The 13,473-nt window shown below is 35.9% G+C and overlaps 1 protein-coding gene and 1 pseudogene across 2 annotated transcripts; both read right to left on the bottom strand.

Annotated features, from left to right (window-relative positions):
- Positions 1-535: 535 nt before the first annotated feature.
- On the bottom strand, positions 536-11,648 carry LOC127004182 (serine/threonine/tyrosine-interacting protein B-like). 2 transcript variants are annotated; one of them, XM_050871680.1, is made up of 5 exons: positions 11,484-11,648; positions 5,639-5,764; positions 2,491-2,588; positions 1,576-1,764; positions 536-1,369 (listed from the first exon to the last, which is right to left on the bottom strand). In XM_050871680.1, the coding sequence occupies exons 2-5, from the start codon at positions 5,732-5,734 to the stop codon at positions 1,153-1,155; spliced, it is 600 nt and encodes a 199-aa protein (XP_050727637.1). In that variant the 5' UTR covers positions 5,735-5,764; positions 11,484-11,648; the 3' UTR covers positions 536-1,152. The 2 variants fall into 2 exon arrangements, with proteins under 2 accessions (XP_050727637.1, XP_050727627.1); XM_050871670.1 differs by lacking the exon at positions 11,484-11,648 and adding an exon at positions 11,229-11,455.
- A 1,381-nt stretch (positions 11,649-13,029) lies between these two features.
- LOC127007582 (U4 spliceosomal RNA) lies at positions 13,030-13,112 on the bottom strand (annotated as a pseudogene).
- Between the last annotated feature and the right edge of the window lie 361 nt (positions 13,113-13,473).

The following is a 13,473-nucleotide window of genomic DNA, read 5'->3' as shown; positions in this document are numbered from 1 at the left end:
CCTCCTCCACTAGCGCTGACTCATTTGTTCTGATGATGATGTCCTGTACAAGAATATATAAGCTACAATTACAGTCCTGGAACTATGATTATAGTTTACATAATTTTATATTAATTCTTGTTCAGGACATGGCATCAGAATAAAACAACTTACTTTATTGACATTCATAGCTTTAATATTTATTTGTTAGTAAATGTCATGGTACACTTTGGCCTGCCAATGCTGGGTAAGAGAATGATGAATAATCATGAACTGCATGGTTGCAAGCTGATTTGACTTCATAAAACAGAGAAAACTAAACTATCAATATCACTTTTCAAGGTAACAATGCTACAGGAAACTATATATCTGTAGAAAAAAAAGCCAGTATTTTTTCTTATGGAAAATTGAACTATACTGAGAAAAGCTTTCCACTGCAACAGGTATTTATGATATATCAGGCAACATGTGTTCATGATGTAATAGACAACAAATGTTCATAATGTAACATATGAGACACCAGAAATCTACCACTGAGGTTGAATGAAAATTCATATGATAATACTAACTTTATGACAACTTTTGAAGTAAAATAACAGGTTGTTTTAAAGATAGCAAACTCATCATTAAATGGTGAGCAACTTACAGATGTATTTGAACTTTCCCTTTCTTAAGAGTAACACTTTCATGATTGAAAACAAAATAATAAATAAATAGTAATACTTAAACAGTCTTTGACTGATAAATACAACAATTAATGAAAGTGAATGGTATTAAGTATAGTATACTATTATGTCAAAATGATGATGTACGTTTGTGTCCATTACTGAAGAGGCTGCAATTCATATGCAGCAGGAAGACCAATGAGTACTGGTGGGATTCTCATTCATACTTTTTTTTGTATAAATGAAAATCTATAAAAAGCATAGAAATATTTGTCAGTCCACTATTTACCTACAGGACAGAAGTAAAAATTTGCAACATTCAATCAGCAATTAATATAAATACTACAGTATTGAAATCCATCCATCCATTGAAATATAAAAAAATAAAAATCTTACAAAACTAACTCTTTATGTAGACCATTAATATAACAGCCTGTTTCAACAATAATCCAGTTATCACAAGACCAGATTTTCAAAACAACCTCACTTTTGTAAGGTTTCCCAGTCATCAGCTTACAGACTCCATTGGTTCTGAGGAGTCCTGATCAAAGTCATCAAAAGTCTGATCATGTTTTCTTTTTAGTTTTCCTTTCTCTTGGGAGCACTGTCCATTTAGCAGAGTCTGTTGGGCTTTGTATATGGCTTCATATTCCATTAGCTGCTGCTTAAATCCATCATTAGGGTTTATGCAGTATCTTCTATTCTGGACAAATTCTAATGCTTCCCTGGAAGAGATAAAGACACATAATCATCAAACTTATAATGAAAATGATCCATCCCAGCAATGTCTGAAGATAAACAAAACATCCTACACTATACCATTTTCCTAAGTGTTTTGTGAATTATCATTTTCTCTTATATAATGATGATAATAATAGTAATAGTAATAATAATAATAATAATAATAATAATAATAATAATTGTTATTTACCTATAAGAAAGCGTCCGCTTCTCCATTACATAAGCAACAACTAGAGCTGCACTTCGGGAAATGCCCAGATTTCCATGGACTAGACACTTCCCTCCAGATGCTAAACATTCATCAATGAAGGTTCTGCATTCTGCTACATGTGATATGAGATTCTGTGTCAAATTATCTGCCATGTCAAGAATCAGGTACCTGCAAAATAGAACAGTATTTCACAAATCTGAAATGCAGAATTAATGAAAATTAGTGAAAGTAAAAAAAAATAATGTTAACAAATAATTTCACAACTTAAAAACAATGACAATACATATGTCAAAATTATTGTCATTTAGCTATATTCATCCTTAGATGAATTTTATTTATATACTTAAGCCTTGGTTTTCAATATTTGAGTTGACAAATTAATGCCTTGCTTTAAGTTTTGAATTATGATGAGCAACAGGCAGATCTGTGAAACATGGGAAGGTGTGTAATAGAAGTTTGGGCATCTCAAAAGAAAAAGGCAAGAATGGTTACAGTTATCTGGGAATGATTTTCGGACAGACTATATATATATATATATATATATATATATATATATATATATATATGTATATATATATGTATATATATATATGTATATATATATATATATATATGTATATATATATATGTCTGTATATATATGTCTGTATATATATGTATGTATATATATATATATATATATATATATATATATATATATATATATATATATATATATATATATATATATATATATATATATATATATATATAAAAAAAGTTTTACTGCTATTTCAACAGCCATTGTAAAATTCCTGCTTTTGTTGTGGTCTGTGATATGTAGTACTTTATTTTGGCAATTTGTTTTTTGGTGTATCTACATTAATTAAATTATATAAAAATTATATTACTTACTTTATTTTGTCAGGAAAATTTGCTCTGACCATGTGTGACTCTATACTTTGTCTGATGCAAATGATGTGTGTAATTCCGTGATCCAGTAGTGTATTGAACTGCAAAAACAATAACAGCATTAATAATATTCACTTCAGGAAAAATGCCTTAAAAAAATTCTTTACTGTTACAATTGAGTCCTTCACTGAGCTCTACCCACCATCTGGTGGCCCTGGTGGAACTACCAAAATAACTATGCATGCAGTGTACGTCTAAATAATTTTTCTTACGAGTTTTTAGCTATTATTTAGAAATCACATATTTTTCTCATAGCTACCGTTTAGAGACACTTGACTTACTAGTATTATAGTATTTAAGAAACGGGGAAATGCAAGAAATAGAAAATTTTAATATATTTTTTCCGACAGATAATTGTCACATGCTCTATGTTGTTCCTTTAAAGTTCCATATAGTCAATTTAATAATAAGATGCTAAAAATGTATGTATTATGATTTAAATTAGAAATATGAAATAAGTATAACACTTGCTGCCGGCAGCATACGATATGTTTAGCATCAGTGTAAACATCCTCCCGTGCTCTGATTGGAGGGACAGAGGAACGCATCGTGTTGAGGCAGCGGTGTGCCAGCCAGAGGAATGTTGAGTGGCAAAATTTTCAACACTACCTTCCATCACTACTATAAGATTATGAGAGAATGACACCATGCCAGACTTGTTTGACTTCTCTTTTCTTGCATGACGAAAATATTTACCCAAGAGGCCGCTCTGATGCATTCCTATTAACCACGGGATGGAGTGTTGTAGGATATATCGATGAACGCTCTTATTTTGCCAACAGTGTTCATTACAATGACATGAATAATATATAGCACTCAGATTTTTGGGTGTAAACATGACAGTGACCATTACAACTCTTGATATTTTGCTAGTTTGGTACAGAATGTCAATTAAGCCTCGCTGGACCCCAGCTGGTCGCAGGCTTGGCTCTGGCAGAGGCTCTAGCAGGGCCACCCGATGGCAGGTCCAGCTCAGTGAAAGACCCAATTTCCAGTATGACAGTGAAAAAGTGCAGAGCAAATACCTGCTGAGAATGGTACTTGGTAGCTCACACTAATACCATTTAATACATAAGTTAAGACAACACAACATTCAGTCATCTCAGCCAATTACACTATGCATTCAGTGAGGAATGTGTGGAAGCAGGCTTTCTTTTGGACATAAGGCTGTTTTGTCAGATAGGCTGAGTCAAGTTTTCTGATGATATGCATGGTTAAATATCAAATGTCTTATTTTAACACCTGATTGTGCAAGAATATTTGTTGGATATTTTTTACAATCATGGTTTCCCTAAACCCTAGAAAGCTGGGGGCCATCACTTTTCTGCAAGTCAAAATATAAAATGAGTGCTATGCTATGGGGGAAATTGGAAGTTGGCCACCTAATAGTAACCCTCATTTAATGTTTGGCCTATGTGAGGAAGACACTGTGTCCATCCACTCTCTCGCGTGTCTCATGTTATATCGATAAATGCTCTAAAATGTGCGACACCTCAGTGAACAAACTGTGAGCTTATATGTATGACCAACAAATGTGATCTTGGGTCTGTTTTGTGTTTATTTCAGGAGAGTTACAAGTTATAATTAAGTAGGAAAAAATTGCACCCCAGCCTGAGGCATTCCATTGGTGAAGGACATTAGAGGATTGTTTCTCTTGTGATGACTCCTAATTACACATAGTATAGGATGATGATTCACCAGAGGGAAGTGACAGTGGTCAATTATATCATATGAGTCTAGTAACTATTACAAACCGTCAAATACTCAGGAAGAGACGGATAGTGATGAGCCCAAAGAAAAAGTCTAAAATGACCTCTTCTACACCACACAAAGTTAGCTATGGTGGTTGGTACCGAGGTCGCATAGGTTATCAGCAGCCTCCCTCTACCACCACCATTGCCATCACAATCACCATAAGGGCCCAGCCACTACCCCCAAACCAGCCTGCATTCTCAAATGCTGAGCCTGATGACCCTTTTTCTCCATAGTTTTTCATATCCAACCACAGCTAACACTTATTCAGATGCTATTGTCCATTCATTACTTCACACAACCACTCTAAAAAATATATATTGTTCAAAACTAATTTTTTAACATAGGTACTGGAAAAAAAAAAAAAAAATTACTGGTCTGCCCCCAAGCTAGCGGTGGTGCCAGAGGGTACAGGGGGCCCAACTGCAGCCAGGGACCCAAAGGCATGTGAGAAAGGTCACCAGGCAAGCTGATAATCATTCGTCTACTCCCCATTACATTGATTAGGAACTGAAATATTTTTCTTGCTTTACCTATTTTTATTATTTTACTTTATTTTTAACACAAAGAACCCAATTATGATTTTTTTTAAGTTGAATTGCAAAGAGTAATGATTGGTCCTGGATTACACTTATTTGGTTCCAATATAAAGCTCTTTCTAGTATTTCTAATCAATTTCCAAATATGAGTAATTTTAGTGTACACCCCAGTAAACTGAGGTGGCAAAATAGCCCCAGCGTCCTTGGGTTAAAACCCAAATATTTTCAGAATTGTTGTGGATCTGATAAATTCTCTAATGAACCCTCCTGGTTAAGAACCAATGCACTATTTGTATAATTAAGACTAAGATGAATGTAAAATATGGAAGAGGTGAATTACTGGGAAACTGAATATCAGCGTCTACAATCACAATATTTTTTCATTTTACATGTAAATCTGTGAATGAATTCTAATCAAATTACCTTATCATCATGAGGATACATATAAATTTAGGATTTCAATATTAAATTCATTTGGTGATGTGACTTCAGCTGAAATAATTGTATAGCTCTAGCTAAAGATGATTAAAAAAAATCCCCTTGAGCTAGGTAGCTCTGCTAGTTACAGGAGAGTACTACCTCTCTCACCAAGAAGCACCCAGGAATCTGAATCAAATTTACAACCTTTTGGTTGTTACACAAGCACTATCTCCACAGAGTGGCCCCTGAAAATCATATCTCTGTCCTAGACTCTTTTCTTGACAAAGCTAAATTAAGTTGGGATGCTTCTCAAAGGAACTCTCCTGCATGCCTCATATACTCTTCAATGATAAACCTAAGTGATTACTCTTGTGCCTTACTCTGGATTTTGTAGCAGCACTGTATGGGCCAAGATAAAGACCAGGCAGAATTTCTTGCATCTCCCGCCTCATAGGATACTGCCAATCTACTTCCATATTCACATTGATGAGCTGCCTCCCACCTCTCTGTAACATGAAACATGGTATATTTATTGTTACTGCAAAGGAAATATATAAAAGAGGAAGGAAATATAACAGTGAATTCTAATGACTAAGGTGCTTTGGTACATTGCATTCATAAGTAATGGTTATTTATTTACCTTCTACGTAAATTATCAGAAAAGTTAGTTTAGTTTCAGAGGGTTATGTATTGCATACGTTATCATTACATCATCAGCACCACTGGTCAAAATTTGATAAAAAATAATGATGTGGAAAGCTTGCAGATGGAACAGATTGATCCGTTTATTAGATCCAACCATGATGCTGAGCTATTAATACAGAAACTGCAGTCTTCAAGCGTCTTTCTGAAGTCTCTAGAATCTCCCACCACATGAAAGTACTGTCAGATTATCAGTTGGACCCACTTCAAACACCACTGATTAATAGTTCTTGGAAAAAAAAAGGCACAAAAATGTAGTTTCCATAAACTTCCTTACAGATACACCTGTGGTCAGGAAGATGGTCATAAACACACTATCCTGCAGACATGGATATATATAGATATATATATATATATATATATATATATATATATATATATATATATATATATATATATATATATATATATATATATATATATATATATATATATATATATATATATATATATATATATATATATATATATATATATATATATATATATATATATATATATATATATATATATATATATATATATATATATATATATATATATATATATATATATATATATATATATATATATATATATATATATATATATATATATATATATATATATATATATATATATATATATATATATATATATATATATATATATATATATATATATATATATATATATATATATATATGAATATATATATATATATATATATATATATTCATATATATTCATATATATATATATATATATATATATATATATATATATATATATATATATATATATATATATATATATATATATATATATATATATATATATATATATATATTATATATATATATATATATATATATATATATATATATATATACACACACACACAAGGTTGCTGTGGTTAGTGCGTGAGGAGCAGGAAGCCCTTTATGGATTGGTTGAGTGGTGCTGACTTCAAAGCACATCCCGTTTTCTGGATGTTTGGCATGGCAAATCGTCAGCACAAATCTGAACAAATATCTACTACCGTACTTTCATAATTTCTGAGATTGGAGCAAGCTATTCATTACTCTGATAACTATTTTCATTGCAAATTACTATACTACTGCCACCGAAATAGTAATTCATTGCTGTAATATAGTAACATGTTGCCACTTCTAAAGTTATTTATCTGAAAAAATGACAGCACAGCAATATATATATATATATATATATATATATATATATATATATATATATATATATATATATATATATATATATATATATATATATATATATATATATATATATATATATATATATATATATATATATATATATATATATATATATATATATATATATATATATATATATATATATATATATATATATATATATATATATATATATATATATATATATATATATATATATATATATATGTATATATATATATATATATATATATATATATATATAATATATACGAGGGGAGATCAAAAAGTTCGCGGAATTTTATCGTAGCAAGAAAAAAATTAGGCTAAAACAAGATTAAACATGTCAGAACATATCACTGAGTGTGTACCTTGCTATTAGTCACTTGCAATCAGTTCTGCGCAGACTATTGTAGAGCACAGACCCTCCTTAAAAAAGGCTCCTTTTGAAACCATGGAAAATAGTTATTTTGAGATAAGATCGAATATCAAATTCCTGGTGAAACTTGAATGGAAAGGGACACAGATTATGGAGGCTTTGGAAAAAGTTTATGGTACTATTTCTCCAAAGAAGACTGCAGTCTACAAGTGGATTCAGCGATTCAAAGAAGGGAGAGACAACCTTGAAGACGACCATCGCAGTGGAAGACCAGGAACATCAAAAAATGACCAAAACATTGAGGCTGCTCAAAATCTAATTGACAAGGATCGAAGAATAACAGTTATTCAGTTAGCCAAGTCCCTAGACATTTCATATGGTTCGGCAAATTGAATTCTGCACAATAATTTGAGACTTAGCAAGCTTTCAGCGCATTGGGTACCAAAAGCGTTGCGCCCTGATCAGCTGATTCTTCGGAGTGATCTGTCTTTAGCAATATTGAACAAAATTGAAGTTAATGAAGAGCATTTCCTCTCCAGAATAATCACCGGAGATGAAACCTGGATCTACCAGTATGATCCTAAATCCAAACAGCAGTCAAAACAGTGGCTTCCACGTGGATCATCGGGACCAATCAAGTTCAAATCTCAAAAGGTGATGGCCACCATTTTCTGGGATTCAGATGGGGTGATATTAATAGATTATCTTGATGGTCAAAGAACTGTGACAGGAGCCTACTATGCAAATGTTTTAAGGAAGCTGAAAGAGGCATTAGTCAGAAAACGTAAAGGGAAACTTCATGGTGGGATCTTGTTTCACCATGACAATGCACCAGCGCATTCTGCGCGGGTTGCAAAAGAAGTTCTTCGAGGATTTCGATGGGAAGTGCTTCCTCACTCGCCTTATAGTCCAGATTTAGCCCCATCAGACTTCTTGCTTTTTCCAAAACTCAAAGAAATGCTAAAAGGAACTCATTTTAGTGATGTAGAAGAAGCAAAAAACACTGCCAACACATGGCTTTGAACAAGGCCTTCGACGTTCTTTAGAGATGGCTTACAAAGCTGGAAGCATCGCCTTGAAAAATGTCTTGACCTGGATGGCAACTATGTTGAAAAATAAATTGAAGATAAATCATATTTTCTGAATAATAAATTATTTTCTGAAAAATTCCGTGAGCTTTTTAATCCTCCCTCGTATATATATATATATATATATATATATATATATATATATATATATATATATATATATATATATATATATATATATATATATATATATATATATATATATATATATATAATTATACAGCAGTGTTGCCTATACACGCAGTATATACTTGATTTAGAAGCACCGTGCCCCCCTGTGAGCCAGGCATACTTCTGGAGAACCAATATTTCTGCAGTGGTGAGTGGGTGTAATTCCAGATGTTTCCTAGAACACTTTATTGAGCAGTTAATTACCGAGCAGTGTCCAGTCTTGGTCTTATTCTCACTAGCTTAGTGTTAAGTTATTATAGGTTAGATTTAGCTATGCTAGCTTATAAATTGTTTTCGTTAGAGACCGTTTTATCAATGCACCAATATCTTGTTTCCTACTTAACCAACTGCTCTTTTGTTGTCATATATGTATTCTGCTAACTTTTAAACTTCCCAGAAACCCATAAGAAAGTGAAGAGATCAAAACAATGGTGAAAATAGCCATGAAATGTATATAGAAACCCAAGTGACTGCATGTGGTGGAGTAGCCCAGTGTTCCTCAGTGACCAAAATCTGCTGCTCATCACAGCTGGAATCCAGCAGACTCTTGTGTAAGGGAGGGGGCACCCCCCTTGACCCCTAGTATGGGTATAAAGAGAGAGGTGAATATACATGAACCTCCTAATGGGAGGGCTCCAACTCCAGTGACCCCTCTGTACTTCCACATTTCATGGCAATGGGCTACTCATCTTCCTGCAGCTGTGCGGGTCTGCACACAACTTTTATCACTATTTTCACAGTTTTGATCTTTACACTCACTCCTATGGTTTTCTGGGAGGTTTGAAGGTTAGTAGAAAACATATATGACAACAGAAGAATACTTCATAAGGCATTACTCCAGGCTTTCACCAACCTCACTCTCAGGTGTTTGATATTATTTTTTCTGATAGATCTCTATGTGCTCTTCAACATATTTTAGTACTGTTTCTGTTGCTAATTACTTATTCCTGTAAGAATATTCTATTCATTCATTAAAATGAAAGGGGAGATGATGGGGATAAACCCCATGGGCCTGAAACCTCATCAACGGTAAATGGTAAACATCAACGGTAATGGGTGAGAGGGTTGAGGAGGCGAATCCCCTTTTGTCAGGGGCAAGTTTAGTTTTCATTTGTTAGATTTCATTGATTTTGATCCTTAATTGCAACCCGTTCTGTCATGCATAGTGACGACTTGCTGCAGTTGCGATTGCTGAGAACTGGCAAGTCGCAGTAAAACATGGTATGGTGAGGATCACATCAGACAGAGGTAAGATATAATTGTAGAAAATAATCAATGGATAGTGTTCACAAGAGGGTCGTCACCTCTGGCAAAGTTAATACTTAAAACATGGATTCTTTTTAGTCCCTGAATAAAATGAAGTAACAAGTGACTTCCGTAAAATTGAAGGGGGTTGAGGGGGGTGAAGTCCTATATATGAAGCATTTTGTGTCCATACAACACACTGACGTGTTGCTTTCCTGTCGCAAATGGAAGGGGGGTCAAGAGGGGAGATACCCCCCCGTTAGGTAGGTTACGTAAAGTTAGGTTTGGTTAGTTTAAATTTATTCGGCACGCAGTGTGGGGCGGTGGAAATATGCTGAGGAGGACTGGACATGGTGGCGGCGGTCCACTACATGGGTCGGTGTTGCGAAAAATACCTCCTCGCAGAAGTAAGTCGCTCTGCTGTTCAATACGCGCACACTGGGGGAATATACATCAAGAAAAACATTAATTTGCCTGGTTTCGTTCGTTTGTCTACTTGTGATCTTGGTGAGCAGTGAGTGAAATATAGAAACAGTGAGCAAGTTGAACTTCTCTGCAAGCTATTTTGCGGCTGCGCCGGCGGGTGCACAACAGGCATTGAAATGTCGATCATTTAGCGATTTGAGGAAAAATTACTATCTCCATAATAAACAGCATCATAATTTGTTCAGAAATAAAGTCAACATCTCAAAATTAGTGGGCTACCCTCTCGTGAATAATCCTCCAATCATTATTTCTGAAACAAGTAATTAGTGGTGTAAATGGTTATAACAAGAAGAAGAATCTTTAATTTTCAAAAGAAAGTACCAACCACCAGAGTGAAGTTGGTGAAAGACTTGAGTATGACCCTTAATAAGTTAGGAAGTGAGATATGGGTGCATTAATCTAATCAATTTAAATCTGGTTCTAAACTAATCAGGGCTCTTCCATAGCCCAGCCGGCCAGTGTGCTGTCAAAAATATACTTTAACAAATTAGGCAGTGATGGGTTACTATTTTCACAATTTTGCTGATCTGCTCAGAAAAGAACAAGACCGACTTATTTGCTAAGCTGCGCGGTATATAACTACACTACACTTGCTCTTCACCGCACACCCATTACTTTGTGGTGGGGGTTATGGCACTTAACCTGGTGGAGCCACTTATTGGGGTTACTCTGGGAAAGCAGGGGTGAGCTACATTGCAATAATTACCCCAAACCCCACAACATCGCTAATTCGACAACGGGGGCCAAGGAAGTAGCAGGAGGAAGCGAGGGTCATGAGGGGAAGAGGTAATGCAGGTAGGCAGGCGGCGAGGCCAGGTGGGGCAGGCGGCTCACGAGGGCGCCAACCACCGCTGCGAGCAACACCTCCCCGGGGCCACCAAGAGCCTGATGGCCGGACTGACAGCCGCCCGCCGCACCAGCCCGAGCCCCCCACGCCAGCCTGAAGCCCCGCGTTCATTACCTTCCGTCCTGATAAGAATGGAAGTGCACGCAACTCAAGTACAGCATTGTTCCACCCCTTCCCTTGTGTTGCTGCTGTGGTTCCAGTGCCTCGTTGCCAGCGCGGGGATTTTATCTAGCCTTGTAAGCTTCAGCCCGTATAGAAGTATATCAGTAACCCGTTTTTAACAGGCTTGATTGAATGCTGTGATTTATATTTATATGTGTGGGTGATAGTCTTTTTTTTATATGTAAATCAGAAACTCGTATCCTTCTCTCTCATATAGCAGTTTATCAATAATTAAGGTTTTAGCAGTAAGTTTAGTTGGATACCATTAATTACATGGATGTGAAAGCATCTTTTTGTTTTTAGCTAGAAAGTAATAAATACAATGGAGTGGTAACGCTAACACACATACACAGACACAGCGCATCATTTCATTGCTACGAATAATAATCAAATATCGTGTTGTATCTATAATTTATTTGGAATCTTTGACTAGCTTAAAAGCACCTTAAAAAAAAAAAAGCAGGTGAGGTTTTAGAGGACTTTCAATTTACCCCATTGAACTTTGTCTATGTTTTGTTGATTGCTGCCAGAGCTACGATGCATATAAATTGTTGGTTTATACGGGAGCTTACCGTACTATATGCCCAGTCCATATATACGTTTATTTGTTCATATCCAGTTTGTGTATACATGCCGGCATTAAGATTATGTTCTATGTATGCATGAATGCATATTTAAAATTTGAAAACTACCATGTGAAGTAGAAGAGGCAATTTGATGAGTGACAATAATCTACTCTTATTTTTTCCATTAATTGTCTACCTTCCACTTTATTCCTTTAATAAATCTCAATGTCGTAGGTGTGTCGGGATCAAAACGCTAAAGATTCAGCTATTCTCTCCACCTGGAAAACATATTATATGATAAGTAACATGGTATAAGTATTTGCATTCTTCCGACTCTACCGTTATATTCGAGTAAGAAAATTGAGCTTAATGAAATGTTAGATTTTATAACCGAAAAAAAAAAAATCGGCCAATATATTTAAAAAATTTTTTTAAATGGCTCTGAAAAGGGCCTAGATAGAGTGTGAGCAGATTATACTCAGACGGGCAACCCGCGCTTAGGCACGCTCGCCGCGAATGCGACGGGCCAGCTGGATGCCCTTTGGCATGATGGTGACACGCTTGGCGTGGATGGCGCAGAGGTTGGTGTCCTCGAAGAGACCGACGAGGTAGGCCTCGGAGGCTTCCTGCAGAGCCATGACGCAGAGGACTGGAAGCGGAGATCGGTCTTGAACTGGGCGATCTCGCGCACCAGACGCTGGAAGGGCAGCTTCCTGATGAGGAGCTCGGTGCTCTTCTGGTAGCGGCGGATCTCACGGAGGGCCACGGTCCCGGGCCTGTAGCGGTGAGGATTCTTGACTCCTCCGGTGGCCGGGGCCGACTTGCGAGCGGCCTTGGTGGCCAGCTGCTTGCGGGGCGCCTTGCCACCGGTGGATTTCCTGGCAGTCTGCTTGGTACGGGCCATGGCTACGGACGAACAGAACAGTTTTTTTTAATTTTTTTTAAAGTTTTCAACTAGCAATAATCGCACCTCGGATGAACCTCATTGGTTACGATACTGCCACTGCGCAAAGCTCCAATATAGACGGTTTAGACACCCACGGGAGACGGGACGGGCCCAGCATTACCAGATTGTCGTACTAGGCATACTTTTTTCGTCTGCTTGAGGCCCAAAACCGTCAAGCCTACACTGATAACGATATACATTTACAATTAGAGTTGAGATGGTTAATTATCGATGTTTTCCTGCAATTGTTATGGGTCAGAAACAGGAAAATATGATGTACTGAGTACGATAATCTGTGGTAACGCTGGACGGGCCGCGGCGGGCATTCGACGATTTGGATTCGAGCCGCAACTATGGTGCGGGACGGAAGGTTGCTGCCGTCTTGTCCTGAGTGGTCCACTTCACTTGTACAACGGACCTTGGACTTGTG

The sequence above is a fragment of the Eriocheir sinensis genome, chromosome 3, assembly GCF_024679095.1.
Source record: "Eriocheir sinensis breed Jianghai 21 chromosome 3, ASM2467909v1, whole genome shotgun sequence".
Lineage (NCBI taxonomy): Eukaryota > Metazoa > Arthropoda > Malacostraca > Decapoda > Varunidae > Eriocheir > Eriocheir sinensis.
Note: the sequence above shows the minus strand (reverse complement) of the source record. Positions and strands in the feature narration are given on the sequence as shown.

Coding starts and splice junctions, on each gene's coding strand:
- LOC127004182 (XM_050871670.1), bottom strand. CDS start 11,297: ATGACCCTCGCTTCCTCCTGCTACTTCCTTGGCCCCCGTTGTCGAATT. Junction 5,765..11,228: donor GCGATGTTGTGGGGTTTGGG/GTAATTATTGCA, acceptor TTCATGTTACAG/AGAGGTGGGAGGCAGCTCAT. Junction 1,765..2,490: donor AATTTTCCTGACAAAATAAA/GTAAGTAATATA, acceptor TCTATTTTGCAG/GTACCTGATTCTTGACATGG.